The sequence below is a fragment of the Phyllopteryx taeniolatus genome, chromosome 18, assembly GCF_024500385.1.
Source record: "Phyllopteryx taeniolatus isolate TA_2022b chromosome 18, UOR_Ptae_1.2, whole genome shotgun sequence".
NCBI lineage: Eukaryota > Metazoa > Chordata > Actinopteri > Syngnathiformes > Syngnathidae > Phyllopteryx > Phyllopteryx taeniolatus.
In genome coordinates this window covers 9791616-9808630 of record NC_084519.1, presented here as the reverse complement: position 1 = coordinate 9808630, position 17015 = coordinate 9791616, and the positions used below count along the sequence as shown (strand labels likewise).

Sequence of the window (17015 nt, the reverse complement as noted above, 5' to 3'; positions counted from 1 at the left end):
ACATACTTGGAACCCTAGACTGACAAATGACTAAAACAATATGTGGTAATCCTGGGTTATGCTAATGTAAACGTTTCAATAGTGCCAATCCTGCAGTTTGCACAATGCTGGCAGATGTCTTGAAATGTCCAAACATATTTACCAATTACAGCCATCCCTTTCTGATGGTAGAATTAGTGTTAAAAACCCACCTGACTGTTTTTCTTTGGGGACAGATGGATGACCTGCTCCTGTCTTTGAATGCGAGGTCCTCCAGAGTAGCCCTGACCAGATTTAGAGACTGGTGCCTCTGCAAAAAACAAAAAGCACACAGTCAGGGTTGATAGAAAGGACACTCAAAAAAATCCCGAGGTACAATCAGATGACTCTTTTTGCCGCTTTTTTTTTTTTTTTTTTTTTTTTTTTTTAGTTTTGAGGGGGTTGTGGGTGCTTTTCATACTGACATACTACGACGAGGATCATGACATAGACACTGTCGCCATTCTGGCTCTGCCGTTTCCATCAAGAAAAACACAAATCACTTGTCATCCAACGCAACATACATCACAAGAAAATGTGTCCCTCAACAGCGCCTGCTGGGACTGTTCTGGCCAAGCTGTGCCGTGTGAATGAATGTGCGTGTGCTGAAGCAAAACTATTGTAACACGGCACTGTTGTGTAATTGTCGACATCTTACGCAATATGACCTCCAGAAGAGGCAGATCAGGATCATGGTAACGCAACGGAAAGTGCCGAGGGAGTTATCACATCTACTGGGATGATTTTACAAATGTGGATACCCTCTCTTATCTCTCTTAGCATTACTCCGCACAGAGTTTTTGCCACACTGCTGCCCACGGGGCTTTATGTACTCATTAGAAACGGCTGACACGTGCGTGCCTGCTGACTTGCTCGAGTACAAATGCAGTCTATGTTTACTATTTTGGCTAAGAAGTTGCCGTAAATATCTTGGCAAATATCAGCCTTAACATCAATGACTAGAATGTTCGATTTAATGTCAGGTTTATAATAAGACATTTTAAGGCACACCTAAACGATCGAATCGCATCCAATACATTGCATTTCTCGTAAATTGTGCATTTCCATAGTAATAATGCTTACACAAAAAAGTATGCAACTAATAATTGTATTGTGGCTATATGTATAAGGTTTCTACCATTTTTTTGTAGCTAGATTGTTACACAATAAGGTGCATACCTGTTCATCTTCAAATTAGTTAGCAGGCCAATTCCTTATTCTTGGAGGAGAAAGCTGTGAAAATAAATTCCAACCTCCACCTTTTCATCCTGATATTCACCGAAATCCAATAGGTCAAGCTAGGTGGCCTGACACTTTAATGATTAACTATTTCACCTTGACTTACAGTATATTATGTTGTCCTCTATGCAACTAGTAATATTTTTAGACACAGTCAGGCCACATCCTCAACGCTTGTGACTTTTGGGACAAGACGTTAACATAAAAGGAGTAAACAAGTGTAGAAGAATGCTAAACCACACAGCTGGAGCTGGACTCTTGGCTGACCTAGGATGAACGTTTCCAGCCTGAACCATTCTACCCTGACCAAAAAAGACAAGGGCTTTAAACAAACCACAAAATGAAAGATTATGGCTTTTTCTATAAGATTGCGGGGGTCAGAACCGGGTTGGCGAACAATCCACTGAATTAAGGTCCAGCGGAGAACCAGAAAGGGGTGGCAAACGAGACCGTAGTTTCGGTGGCTGCCACTGACCAGCGTGGACAGAAATAAAGATCATTTGCAAAAGCCATGCTATGGGAAAGTGCTTGCAAGTAAATGAAAGCAGATGTACAAAAAGCAGGGAGAAAAAAAGGTGAATGGGAGGCAAACAGAAATGGAAAAATGAGAAAGAACCTTAACAAAGAGAGGAAAGGAAAGTTACACAAGGCCTCAGTGAGCCAACTGTGGGAGAATAAGAGAAGGAATTTCCCCTGCTCTCGCTCTCTAAGCCTTATAAAGGATATAGGTGAGCAAGAGTTTTGCCATTTCCCCACATTTTTTCCCTTGTCTGCTTATCTCATTATCTTGCCACTTTTGTGTCTGTTTGCAGAGACGTTAAGACTTTTTCTGCAACGTCCAGCTCACTGGGAGCATAAGTGGCAGATTGTTGTACTGCTTGACGGCACTGTGGAAACAGCTTGAGTCTGTGTTGAATAGGACGCACACACTTCTAGATGCCCGTTATTGCAAAAGTTGAAGGGATTTAAAAAAACAAAATAAGGCTTCGCTGGCTAACCTTGCATTCCGTGTTATTCAGCAGTCCAAGACTAGTTTCCTCACATTCCTGTGCACATATGCAAACATACAAGCATGCCCATACACACACATAACAGCAAACCGGAGACACTGGTTCCTATAACATGGACATGAATATTGAGTTTCCTAATTAAGGAAATACTGATCTGAGGAGAAAAACGCTAGCTATGTTCCGTTTTAATAAAAATTGACATTCAATGGGCATAATGTGGTCTCCATGCTTTGTATAATCTGGTCTTTATCATGTAAACACAATTACGAATGCAATAATAAAACTCTAGAGAAACACCATTTACAGTCTACAAATTGTGAACGAGGAGAAAGAGAAAGTGCATCAATCCATCCATCTATTATCCTGTTCAAGGTCATGGGTGACTGAGTCTACCCCTGCTCGATTTGAAAGAGACTGAAAGTCAAACACTGAGCAAATATAGACAGGGGGGGACAAAACAAAAAACATTCACACTCACATTCACACCTATGAATAATTTTAAGTCTCCAATTAACCTAACGTGCACGTTTTAGAATGCAAGAGCAAGCTGGAGGATCCGGAGAAAACTGTGAAGCAGACGCTCACGCAGCCGCTTCACAGAAGTGCATGATCCTGCTCTCAAATGGAAGTCACCTGTTGACCCTCGTTCAATCGCTCCTTCTTCCATTCGGGACCAATTGGGGGTGGACTTTCCACTTGAACCGCCCTCTCCAACAACCTGTCTCTCATTGGACATCGGAGAGTGGCGAGTCCCTGCAAACCTGGCAAATAAGCATAATAATTTAAAAAATAATCTATTAACCATTTTTTCCATAGCATCTATAATACAGTATATACTTTAGATAACAATGCAACCAGGCAACTCTCTTTGGAGTGTCACAAATAATGTGGAGCGCACACAAATAAATAATCAAGTGCCCTCCTCGACAGCTTGATGAATCCAATACATAAAATTAAAAGTGAGGTAGCCCAAATTCACTGCGTTTTCTGGGTATTCTTGTGTACGGGTAAACAAAAAGCCCTCGAACGCGGCCATCAAAAGACGGCCACGCTAGCAATATTCCTTACTGCTCAGGCATGGACTTCTGTCTCCAGTGAGCCGAGCTGCCGGAGGCGTCGCTGGAACACGACAGGTTACTGGGCGAGCTGCGATTGTGAGGAGCGCGCCCCAGAGCCAGAGAGGAGGCCAGGCTGTAGCTCTCGCTGCCTGGAGATATCCTGGGAAATTTAACACACATGTGCGCGCGCACACACACAGTTTATGTTTAGAAATCCACTTGGGAATGTTCTTTGCACAGGTCTCAGAATGTGCTGTGATTATTTAGAGAGGAAAAGTAAACATTTCTTCTGCATGTATGTGTACTATATACATTTTTGTCTATCATTTCTGTGCCTTGCTTTTTGAACATAAATACATTTTAATGAACTATGCTGTGTTACTTGAGCCATATTTTATATACTTGGGTCACAATTATTATTCTACTTTGAAATAATTTCTTAATAAATTCAGTAGAGTACCCCTCAAATCTAATTCTGTATCTACCGCTCATTTGCAAATCAGTGACTCTTTCCACCCCATCTCCCATTGGGAGTGTGTAATTTTTTGGGGCGTGCCACTATTAAAACTTATGGGAACCGACAGTCAACTCATCAAACTTAAGCAGTTTCCCCCTCCCGAATTTAGTAGAAAAAGTCCAAAGCTTCCCGTCTTCATCTGTCTGCTATACCCAACTAGGAGTTGCTTATACCAGGGCCAAAGTCCCACAAATATCACAGTTTTAAAGCAAAGTGGCTGGCTTTCTGTTCTAGAAATGTGTTGGGAACCTCACAAAACATACATATTTTCACCAGGTGATTACCACACAACCACAAAGTTTGAAGAGGGTAATTAATTTTTGCTAAGAACCTTAAAAACTGGAAGTGCATGGTTGACAACAACCACTGGGCTTGCCCATGTTGAGATCCAAAGTAAGCCAACATTTTAGCATTGTGATACCATATGTGGCTTTAAAATGTATCTAAAAATGACAGTTTCAATTGATTAGTGTTTTCCACCATGTTTCTCATTCTTCCTCTCTTTTCTGTGCTTTGGTTGATCTATCTGCTCATCTAGATTAAGAAAAAAACAAAACAAAACAAAACAGCAGTTACATCATACCTCTTGGTGTCCAGTGGGCGACCATCACTGCTGACACTGCGTGGGATGACTGCGCCTCTCTCCAGCCTCTCAGCCGACAAGGTCTTCCCCACTGAGCTCCCCAGGCTGATGGCCCTGTTGGGCGTGTGGGGCTGTGGCGAGGCAGTCAGTGACTGCTGGGGGCTACTGGATGTCCTCTGCCACTTGTTGTTGTTGCTGCGGAAGGGGAACTTGTATTCAAAGGAGCCGCTATCATTACTGCTGCTCTTGTAGTCCGCCATAGGCATGCGATAGAGCTCTGAACAGCCCCTGGAGATAGTAAGTAAAAGGTCACAGAACTACAAATGCATGCATGCCTGCATACATGACCGCAATGTGTCCCAATGGGTGCCCTCTAAATTCTTTAAACTATAATAATACTGCCATTCCGTACAAGTTGTTAAACAAAACAACTGGTTTTAATGATAAGCTGGGCTCAAATGAAATTGTTAACTGTCTTTTGAATGACACTGAATACTGTATAAGAGCAAAACATGTTATTACACAATTGAAGAAATTGTTAGAATTTCTGTGCCAAAGCTGATATCTCAAGTACGGCTACTAAAATGCAAACAAAAAGAAAATATCAATTATTTAAATACTGTATATACCTATCTATTTCAACTGCAAATCTTCTGACCCATGTTAACCTTATATGAGGCGTCTTTTCATAACGAGACTGGCTATTAAACTCTTGGCTTGTCTTATCTTATTTACCACATATACACTACCAGTCAAACATTTAGACACATTTTCTAGAGCTATTGAGTGATAAACTGTGTCCAAACTTTTGACTGGTAGTATATGCGAACAGTCCACCCAGGAAATTGCTCCCAAACTAATTCACTTGACATTTCAGTTGAAATATAAAAGAATCCCTTTCACACCTACCTGCGCGGCGTGGCATCATCGTGCGGTGGGATGATGGAAACACGCACGGTCACCGAGGTGCGCAGCAGGTCAATCATTTGCTCGTGAGTCAGTGTCGCGACTGCAACTTTGCAGATTTCTACCAAGCGACTTCCCTGGCGAAGTCCTGCCTGCCACGCGTAGCCGTACGGCTCCACCTTACGCACAAAGAGTCAAAGTGTCATTGTCATCCCACCTCGATTTTCACTTTTAAAGAAAATGGTGAAAATTTACAATATTACGACTGCATAGGATCCTTGTAAGTTCAAGGTTGTTCAGAAATGTGGAAAAACATAGGCAAAGCAACAGTAATTAAATGAAATACTGTCTTGGTATGAGTAAAATAGAATATGTGCAAAACTAAACCACAGATGAGCTGACACACACCCTCCACAACATGGTTTTGCAGCTTGCCATACTGACAACAAACCCAGCAAGGATAAGAGGAAAAAAAAATTGGAATCCAAATATATAAGTTCATTTAAGTAGCAGGGGCAGTGATATGGACTGCCCAGTGGTTATGTGGTCAATACATCTGCCTCACATGGTTTGCTCTCAGCTCAAGCCCTGCAGTGTGAACTTTCCAAAAACATTTACCGTAATTTCTCATGTATAATGCGCATTTCCCCCCCCAAAAAAGTTGCACATTTTTTATTTATTTTTTTTTTTTTAAATCACTGGTGCACATTATTCATAGGTATAGGGGAAAATGGAAAAAAACGAGGTAATCTAGAGGTTATGAAAAAGCAGTACACGTTCATTTCAATATTCCACCGCCGCCTGGAGGTTATGAGAAAGGTGTACACTTTCATTCTAATATCCCAGCGCCACCTAGCGGCTATGAAAAGGGTGTAGCCTACACTTCCATTCCAATTTGACAGGGGTACGCACATATGACTGCACAATATGTACAGTTCTGCTCATAAGTTTACATACCCTGGCAGAATTTGTGAAATGTTTTTTTATTTTATTTATTTATTTATTTTTTAAATATAACTGATGACTGAACAACAACTATCATTAATTTCTTTATGGTTATGTTTTGTTTGATGATAATGCTTTTCTGAAATGCTTGACAGTTTAATTTGAATCCCATTAAAATAAAACTAAATGTGTTTCGCCTTGTCCTTCATGGTTTCTTTAAAGAATTGTACCCATGCATTGTAAAATTGCATTATACATAGGTAGAAGGGTTTGCCAGAATTTTGTTCAACTTGGAGGGTGTGTATTATACATGGGTGAGCATTATACACGGGAAATTACGGGATATGCACAATCGGTTAATTGAAGACTCTAAATTGTCCATAGGTGTGAATGTAAGGGTTAATAGTTACTTTTCTTTATATGCCCTAAAACTGACTGGTGACCAGTCCAGTGTGTAGCTGCCTCTCACCCAAAGTCAGCTGGGATAAAGTCCTGCTCACCAGCGAACCTACTGATGACAATCGGTATAGAAAATGGATGGATGCATGGATGAGAAAAAACAAAATACCTCAGCAACGATGCCTTCGTAGTTTACATGGAAGCCGAGCTGTCCAAGGCCATTTCGACGGAGTGTCATTTCAGATGTCTCACAGCCTTTTGTCAGGAACTGGTCACAAGGGCGGTAAAGAGATGAATAGATTGTTGAGACAAAACTAATTGAGCAAAATAGTCAAAAGGGAAAAAGTAGGTTGACCATAGAGAAAAAAACTTTCATGTGCATGTAGTGTAACACACAAATAGCGGATGACAGCAGCCATGAACCTGGAATGTTTGTCTCTTTCATGTCGCAAAAAAAAGCTGTTTTTGCAACCTCTGCCATTCAGGCAGCGTGACGATAAGCTGTAAAGTAGCTACGCTTCTTCAAATACCCACAATGCCCCCCTAAGCTTGCAAAAAAATATTTTAACACTTAAAGCAGTACTGTGATTAGCTGTGCGTGCAATTGAGTGCTCACTAATTTGGTAAAAATCTAAATGCTAGTACTGGATTCCAGTTTGTGTCAAGCGATGTGATTACTCTGGCAAGGGCTTTGGTGGATTTGCTTTTGAACATTGCAACTTTAGTGACAAATCCTGTGAAACACACACCCAAAACATGACGAAGATGAGTTACAACCCACACATAAAACATGTTTTCCACTAGATACAAGCATTTATGTTGCATTCAAATCCTATATCAGGAGAAGTAACCTTAATAACGGGAGCACTGAAAAGACGTAGTCCAGTTGTCAGAAAAGTATAATTTTCTGCATGCTTTTACTGCTGCATAATCAGTGTGAAAACTTCCTACACTTATTTTTATAACCGTAATAGTAGTCTCAATTCTTAAGAATTCCCGTAGGTGTTATCTGCTCTCGAAAAAAAAAATGCCTGCAGAAATTACAGTATGGTCCTATAAAAAGAGCTGTGAAAAAAAGCCATCAGAAATGTGTGGAAGACTGGCTTCTTGTGTCTGCACATTCTTCGATATACACATTTTGTTGATTTCTGAAAATGAGCCTTTTTGCAAACTTGGTGTCGGCAATAACAAATTAATCCTTTGCAGGGTCCTCCTCATGCCTGCTGAGGTTCAGCTGAGGGGTGGTGTCATCAGTTGGTGGTGTCAGTCTGGCATTTGGCGCTGGGGGTGACGTCGTTGGGGTCCTCAAAGCGGGCAAAAAAACTGGTTGTGGACATCTGGCACGGAAGGGTCTTTTAGGCATTGTGCATCCTTGTTGTAGTTTGTGATCCACTTATTGCCTTTCCACGTGTTTCGAGGGTTACTGGAGGTGAAGTGGCCCTGGATTTTCTGGGCATACGTCTTTGGCCCTCCTGATGCCCCCAGCTAGCTCGCTACTTGCTGCCTTAAGTGCTGATGTTTTGCATGGCCTCAAAATGCTATTGATTGTACCTTTTTCTACAAAATACACAATATTATAAATATTGTTGGCATACCAGAGTTTGTTGTACTGTATTTGACAGTCAGTTATTGACAACAAAATGTTTCTGACTGAATTCTAATACATGCGGTACATTATGATGTTCCAGACCTCGGAAACAATTTTCAGGAAATTTAACCCTTAAACTGAATTCAGACCCTGATGGTGACACACTGTTCTACTAATGTCAAGTTTACCGTTTACTGTTACTTCATTTGTTATGTAGATGCGCACTCCTATTTATCACCTTCAGAGATAAAGCACATCACTCTTCATTTGATCTCATCACAGCTCAGCACTTCGATTTCGGTGTGAGCTGGGTGTTATTTGTTATCCTTTGTCTGGCTCACCCACACGTGTACTTTCTTTTGACCGCCCCCACTCCGGTTGGTGCTTGCATGCAAGAAAATCCATCCCCCAGCATCCATTTCACTCTCCGTGCTCATTCAGTTCTACACATCAATAGTTACACATTGCCTCATTTCACATTACACAATTTGGCCTTAATGCATTATTGATAGTGGTCAATGATAGCCGAAGGTTAATGTTCACTGCACATTTCTGAAATCATCCTCCCTTTGCTTTATCACGCTGGATTATTAAATACTGGTACAGACCTTGTCTAATTGTAACACATTAAAAGCACAATAGTAGCTAAACTGCACCACAACAGTGCACCATGATCATTCTATTATCTCTATTGAGTGTATCCAAACTAATTCTTATTAACATTCAGTTAATATTGCATGCTGTAATTCTGTCAAACCAATGAAGAAAAATAAACGAGAATAAAGCTTCCAAAGAGTGGGTGGGCAACGGCCACTTCCCTACCCTTCCTTTTGCTCCAGGGCAGCCTAAATGATTCAAGATGAACACCAAATGCATAAAATGTGACATAAAAGCGATACACTTGTTAGTACTAAATCAAATACCACTATACATGTGCGCGTGTGTGGGTAGTAAGACGATAGGGAAATTCATTTGTTCTAAAGCATTGGGAATTATAGAAGACAACACTTTTCCCCAACCAGTTTCCATGGCAACAGCTTCTGAAAAGCTAGAATGGCTTCTCTTTTTTGTGTAGGTGTACGAGTCATTAAGAGCATACTGTCCAGAGGTGTTTATGAAACTCCCTCAATAGGCCAGTGAGACACAAGACGGCCAGTGCCATGGGGAGACAAAATCGTGTTGGAGGAGGGAGAGGAAAAAAAAAAAAAAAGCAGTAGTACAAAAAGCTTTGTATGAATGGGCCACAAACAACATGAATGGAAGCCATGAACCGGGTTTACATGCAGACTTTTTTTTCATTCTAATTGTGGTCAACTGTTTACATGTGACATGATCTATTCCGATCCGGTGTGTACTACATGTATTCGGAACAGCCGTTTTACAAACGTGTGACATCTAGCTATCTTAAGTCAGTGTGTAAACATGACGTGATTTATCAAGATGGAGGTCAGTTGTATTTTTAGCACAGTAGTTGGGATTGTTTTTACACTTTTAAAAAAGCAACAGCTTGATAAAAACAAGTGACAAGACAATTAAGATTTCCATTCCATTGTTCTGATCGGAAAGCGGCATATTTACAACTGCGTAAATGTGCAGTTACGTCAAGATAGAGCATCCACAGACGGGACGTACGTAGCCTGGCTATTCCGAATGAACAGTATACACGATTTTGGAAGACTGTTCCACCCCGGTGAAACCGGGTGAAATTCCATTCGGATTACGCCTTTTTATTCCGATTGAGGTCTTTATATGGAGCGTTTTTATTCAGTTTGGGCTTCTAACAAGATTAAAATCGGAATACAAGTATCCATGCAAACCAGGGTGCTGATTTGTTATCCATACATACAAATGGTTGCCAGTTTTTGATAAATCAGATTTCTTCATGGGCACGCATGGGCTAAACTTCGTAGATGTACGTAGCTCAACTTCCCATAGCTGACATCATATTTTCTTCTTAAGATAGCAAATTAGTTGAGCGATTCAAAAACATCTCTGTTGGTTGCAGCCAAATTGTGCGCTCCAGTTTGTCTCAATTAATTCAAGACAAAAATTAATAGCAGACAACTGACGGAATTCTTAATGATCAATCAACAGATCGCAACGCTCATCTCTAGGACAGACAAACTACATTATTCTTGTAAGTAATGATTTTGGATACCAGTTTAGTTTATTGTGTGAAAAGCAATGAATCAGAAGACATTTTACTACCACTTCTTTTAACCAGTCTTCCATCAAGGAGTACAGTTCAGTTCAGCGCACCACAATACTGTTGAGAGCAGTCAACCTTGACCTGGCTTGCGCTTCCACAATGGGGTGTGTGCGCTCGGTGTGGTGATAGCTGCTCCAGCTATAAAAATAGCGTAGCACTGGGAGACATGCAACATTTTGTGTGTTTTCTTATTGGAATGTGGTTGTATAATAAAGATGATGAGCATTGTTTGAGAAAATCTGAAATTCTGGGACAATTCTGTCCAGCAATCATTGGATTGCAGGGCATCTAGTAGCGGAAAGGCAAAATAGGAAAGTAGTCAAACTGCGATGCAAATGTAACTTTTGAGAAGGCAAAATATAGTGTTTTCTGTCTGGTAGTCAGCAGCATGTTGCCGCAGGACCTAGCATTCAACGTACAGTAGTGCATTGTGTGGGATGGGGAGCTCATGCAGCAATTTTTGTAACATATCCCACAAAATGTGTGTAAGAACACGCTGCAGCGTGCATAAAATTAGGATTGTTATTTCTAATTTTTGAACCAAGCAGAGCACAAACAATGAGCATTTGAGAGATTTTCACAATAATGTAATAAGCGTCTCACCTCTAGACGCTTGAGCACCTCTTTGAAATCTTCTGTGTTATTACTGATACTCCTTAGCGACACACTTTCTCCCCGCTCGTAGAAAATCCGTAAAGATGCCGGGCTGCTCAGCGTCCAGCCAATCACATCTTTGGTAGCACAGTTGAAGACCACAGCTTTAGCATCGTGGTCCAACAGTAGGAGGAAATCATTGGAGATAGCGAGGACGGCATCTATCTCTCCTCCAGTCCCTGGATCTTCTGCATGGACGAGCCAGGTAATCGCCCCAAGGCTGCGCATCTCAGCCCCCGCATACGGTCGGCTCTTCTCCTTCTTTTTGTGGGCCAGTGAGATAAAGGGGAACTTCCCAGACGGGTCGATGGGCGTGCTAGTGGTGTGCCGCTCGGCCAGGTCGCGCAGGTACTCTTGGCGTGTTCGTGTGGCCATGGCGCGGAACTTGTGAGACTTGTGGGCAGCGTTCTCTGCATTGATGACCTTGGCAAGAAGGAAGTCCCGGAACACAGAGGACTTAGGGAAGGTCACGCCCTCCGGGATAGGTGGTCCAAATGAAGGCATGTCTTTAGAACGGGTGACTGCCACACTATATAGGCCAGGGAAAGAGAACATAAGGTAGAGAATTACCTTAATGGTATTAACCTGTTGCTTGTATTAGATGTTGAGTCAATGAACTGAAATAGTCTCAATTTTAATACTTATTTCTATATTTTGAATAACTTTAACTTTCCTCCATGGTTCTCTGATTATCTCTAAATACAGGACCAGCCTCAACATTAGTCCCACATGAACAATCAAATAAAAGTAAACAAAAGAGCTGCATCAAAAGAGATTGCCCATGGAAAAGCAATGGACAATTTTGGTTTAACACTATTCAAAAGGTATTAATGAACAAGTTTATTCATGTAGTTCTAGTCTGCAGTGTTATAGAACTACACGACATCAGAATGAGCACCGTATCTAATATCAGCCCATTACACAAGATTCTTGTGTTGGATATTATCATACTGTACAAGTGGTCATAATCCTGTAGCTGGTCGGTATATTTACGCTGTTCAATGCATTTTCCCCCTCAAATGTTTAAGTCTCGCAAAATTTGGAGATATACTATGTGATTTTTATAAGCCAGCCAAGATATGGTCCAAAAAAACTTAGAAATGCAAGCTCATTCACCATTTTTGTCTCATGTTGCGATTAACCAACGGTGCACACAAAGTTTGAGAGTGATCCAAATTAAACTTGTTCCAAAAAAAATTTAAAAATCTCTGCAGTGTTAACAGTAAACCATTAATCCAATGTACTATAGTCCCCCGGTTCTCCCATTGGGATGTAATTATACTTCCAATGTATGCAATCAGGATCCCATTTATGTATAAAAGAAACCATATCCAGTATCCATTTGACGTTTGAAGTTTGACTGAATTTAGGCCCTGTTATAACTGCTTGCCATAAACTCTCACTAAGAGGCCCTTCAAATTGCCGTCTCAGGATGTTTTTCCTGTCTGGTATGTCAGGAACTCAGTTGAGCAGCCGTTGGGAGGAAGGAGAGAAGAATGAACGGAGACACTCAGCGCTTCCAAATCTACAACCCATGGTCAGAGAATATCTAGAGCAGGGGTGGCCAACCTGCGGCTCGCGAGCCTCATGCGGCTCTTTAACTAGTTTCATGCGGCTCTTCAGGAGCTGTAACATGACATGCGTCAAAAATTCTTGGCTGGCGCTGTCATTCACTCCCCTACAGCTAGATGGCACACTGACCATGTAAGCCTGTTTGAGTGACGTCAAACGAGCGACGAGAGAATCTTTGGTGTGACATCATTTGTGTTGTAAACAATTTCCGACAAGTTACCTCTTGAAATGGCAGGGAAAAAAAGCACATCCAAACGAAAATATGAAGAAGAACACAGGACGTTTTTGCCAGAGTGGGAGAGTTTATATTTTTTTGTTAAACGTAATGGCAAGCCGATCTGCCTTATATGTCACGCAGCATTAGCGCATTTCAAAGCTTCAAATCTTCAGCTCACTCCACCCTAACATCGAACAGGAATTTCCAAAAGGGACTGAACTTCGCAAGAACAAGTTGGTCGCTTTGAAAAGCAAGGCAGAAAAGCAGGTGCAGTTTTTCAAAAAAATTACAAAACACTCAGAGACCGTAACGCTTGCATCATATCAGCTGGCTTGGAAGCCAGACTGTTTGAAAGCCCCGCTCGTCACAGATGAGGCTGCGGCTGAGTTGGAGATGATCGACCTTTGTGAGGAGGATCAACTGAAAACTGTTTTAAGGGAAGGGACCGTTGAGTTCTGGAAAAGTGTGCCAATTGAAAAATACCCCAACATCAAACGAGCTGCGCTTAAGATACTGTCCATGTTTGGGTCAACGTACGTCTGCGAGTCTGTGTTTTCTACCCTGAAACATGTGAAATCAAAGCATCGATCTCTTCTGACTGACACTCATTTGAAAGAATTGCTTAGAGTGGCAACAACAGAATACAAGCCAGATTTGAAGAGGATTGTTCAAGATAAGGAATGCCAGAAGTCTCACTAAGCAGCATAGTAAGAGAAAGATGTTATTGAAAATTATTCTTTTATTGTTTGTGGACTTGCTTGAACTGAGAGTTTGTGTGTGTGAGACACAATGTTAACTGTTGAAAATTACTGATATTATCATGTTGGTGTGGTTATTTTCATTAGATCTGGCTGAGCAGAGGTCTGTGTATGCGTGCATACATGATTAAAAGATGATGTTCATGTGTACCCGTGTATGTGGCTCTTTGCAGTAACACAGGAAAAAAAGTGGCTCTTAGTCTCTGACTAGTTGGCCACCCCTGATCTAGAGTGAGAGAAAAATGCAGCAGGAAACAAAATAGACAGGCGAATGTACCAGAGCGCACATCTGATTTAAGCAAACAACTAGGAATCCTGGAATTTGCTTTCGAAATGACAAAGGAATCACACAGTATCCAAAGGTCATTCATCACCTCAATCTCTTTGAGACCAACATGGTGCTATTACATAGTCGCTCACAGGTAATTGCCAGGTGACACACGTTCGACTTTGAAGCAGTCATCCCACACACACACTTCCCTGCTGACATTTGTCGGCACACGTTGACATCATGAATCACTTTGTCTAATAAGCAACTATAGCTAATAAGTCGCCCACATGTTTCTAAATAAACCCCTGAGACAACCTGTTCTCACCGGAGAAAACTGTGGCATTCAATTATACATAAAACAGCTTATTTCCTACATTTTGACAGACAAGAGGTTAGCAAGGACTCGTGTAGATAGCAGATAGTGAATCAGAGAGGAGTAAACATGGAACTAGATAGTCTTGGAATGTTGCCTAAAAATATACCGTAATCAAGGACTAGAACAGACCTGTGCATATAGTGGCCTTGGGATTTTATCAGGATTTTATTTGGAACCAATTCACATTCTTTTCACACCAGTGTTTTTCCCCGCCAATCCCTAATTATTTTCAGGTTAATGTTGGCATTTTTAGGTTTTACTCTGCATAAACAAATATTTTCTTTTGAAACCTCACAGTAAATTTCAGCTTTAGACGTCAAGCCAGTTTTGTGTGGGTTGGGTGCTGTTGTAATGGCATCCTACTGCAACTCATGGGTGCACCAGATGTCAAGGTAAAGATCATTCCAGCCTCATAGAGGCAAAAAAAAATTTTCCATGTAGGGGTACCATTGAGATGCTGCATTTATTATCAAGTTTAGTAAAAGTATTCTTTGTTGCTTGAATTGAACACTTCTCTAACAGCCTAACCGCAAAGTGGCAGTGGCCACATTTTCATATAAAACACAACCACATGATAAATGAATCACATAGGGCACATTGAAGTGGGACAGCCAAGTGGTTGCAAGCAGGCTGCACAGACGCTACATACAAAATGTGCCCTTTATGGTTATTCCTCTTCATCATTACAACTATCACTCAATACACTGAACTGAAGCTCTAAAAGCGCTCGTCCTCAAAACACCTGTGAGTCAGTCAACCGAAAACCTGTGACTCATGCTGGACATTGAAGGGGAGGAAAAGTGTGCTGTGAAAGCCATAATGAGAAGACAGGCGAGCATGAACATTAACTTGAAGGTTGACAGTCAGAAAGAAGGACAAGACTGCAGCAGCACAAATTGCTACGCTTGCGAGGCAACTGCGAGGTCTCTGAGAAGGGAGGCTTGCCAGAACCAGATCACAGAGTCCGCACTCCTGTGGGTTCAGTGACTTTCGGTCTTATACATTTGTAGCGTGTGGGCAGCTGCACACTTCCAATAGCCCCAATCTGCTGCCTACTGCGCCAGGGCAAAAGAGAGAACATGTCAATCCCAATTGCAGTAGGAGACTCGCATATGTGCAGCGCAAGAAAGGCTTCGTGTGCATCTGTACGAGTGTGTGTGCATGCTTAGCTATGGTTAAAACTTGTTTCATCATCCCAAAGAGGTTACATCTTCCCTTCAGGCAATTCAATTCCCATTATTGGCAGATAACAGAAGGCTCGTGTGAACAGTATTCACTCAGCATTCGCTGACTTGCTACAGCCTCTTCATTCATGCGTACGCGTGTGTTGTTGCTAAGTAACCAAGTAGCCCCATGTGGTACAATTAAGACCTAACACAATGTGCTCAGACTGCAATTAAAACACCCATTAAAAGACGGTCAAAGGAGACCTATGAGATAAAAATAGATAATCAGACATAAAAAAGGAATAACCAGAGAATATTATGCCCTTCAAGGCAGTTTTAAACAAGGAACGGAAGAAGGGCAGGACGTTCATTGTCTTAAAAATGACTCCAGGCTGGCACATTCCATTTCATATTCCACATCTTTGTCAATGTGGGGATATAACAATGTGGAGTGAGACCTCACAGGCTTGCTGTGATGAAATTATTAAACTACAGAGGCAGAACCTTCTCAGAGAAAATATGGGAACAATATTGTTTCAGCAGTGATGAAAAAAGTCAAACCATCCAATAGGTGTAAATAATATACTGTAGTTGAACTTTTAGCGCAGTGCTTGTTTATATCCGTGGTTATGGGCATTTTTTCCCCAGTCATTTTTCCATAACGTAGTCACACACTCATTAACCTAGTGTAGGTCCATTATATGTTGATTCAGATAATCTCACCTGTAAGAGGTATTATCTGAACAAGGGTTGTGTGCCCGGACAACCACAAAGACATGTTGGAAGTGTGAACGGATGTTTTTGGGGGTGAAGGGGAGCGCTCCAGGCTCCTGGAATACAATGGTGACGATGTCATTCCCAATGTGGCGCTTCCGCAGCAACTGGATATGTTCAAGAACAAGAGTGGAAAAAAAGAATTATTGACCTGAACATGATGAGCAATGATTAAATCTGTGAGACAATTGTATTAACCACCCTCACAAATGTATTGAATAAATCCCAAACAACACTGGTCTTAATTTGTGGCTATGATGTGGAGGAAATAAAACACCAAGGTACCAGAAAGGCACACTTACTTGCTGTTTATTGTTGGGCGTATAGGGAAGCATGGTTGACACATGGAACATGATCTCGTAATCCTTGTGAGTCGTATACAAAGAGTGAGTGCCAGTTGAGTCAGCTGAAAGAAACAATCGACTGTGAAATTGCCTATCCTTCTTCACTAAACGGTAATACCAACGGCAAATTAGACAAGTAAAAGCTATTACAGAACTTGTTCAATTAATTAAAAAATCTAAAAGTTAGTTGAATTGCATTTTCTTTGAAGCAATTTATTGTTGTAATATAACAACAGTGATGATGAACCATGAAAATGCTATTAAGTGGCCACCAAGTGCCAATAACCACCTCTGCCTGTTCAGGCAACAAAATAGTCATAAAGTTCTTAAATAGAGTTTGACTTGTATGGTTGTATTTGATATACTAGGGTGCAGGTTGCTTGCTGCTCTGAAGGAGACGAAGCCCCTTGG

The 17015-nt window shown here is 41.3% G+C and overlaps 1 protein-coding gene across 3 annotated transcripts in view; it reads right to left on the bottom strand.

Moving 5' to 3' along the window:
• sipa1l1 (signal-induced proliferation-associated 1 like 1) overlaps positions 1-17015 on the bottom strand; it is a 70794-nt gene that overhangs the window by 11415 nt on the left and 42364 nt on the right. For 2 of the 3 annotated variants that reach the window (XM_061754324.1, XM_061754325.1), the window contains 9 exons: positions 16563-16666; positions 16210-16367; positions 11076-11655; positions 6845-6943; positions 5335-5510; positions 4426-4713; positions 3336-3485; positions 2901-3028; positions 192-289 (listed from right to left, as the gene is read on the bottom strand). In XM_061754324.1, the coding sequence (XP_061610308.1) occupies positions 192-289; positions 2901-3028; positions 3336-3485; positions 4426-4713; positions 5335-5510; positions 6845-6943; positions 11076-11655; positions 16210-16367; positions 16563-16666 (1781 nt within the window). The remainder of the gene's footprint in view (positions 1-191; positions 290-2900; positions 3029-3335; positions 3486-4425; positions 4714-5334; positions 5511-6844; positions 6944-11075; positions 11656-16209; positions 16368-16562; positions 16667-17015) is intronic. The other variant, XM_061754326.1, reaches the window with a different exon arrangement.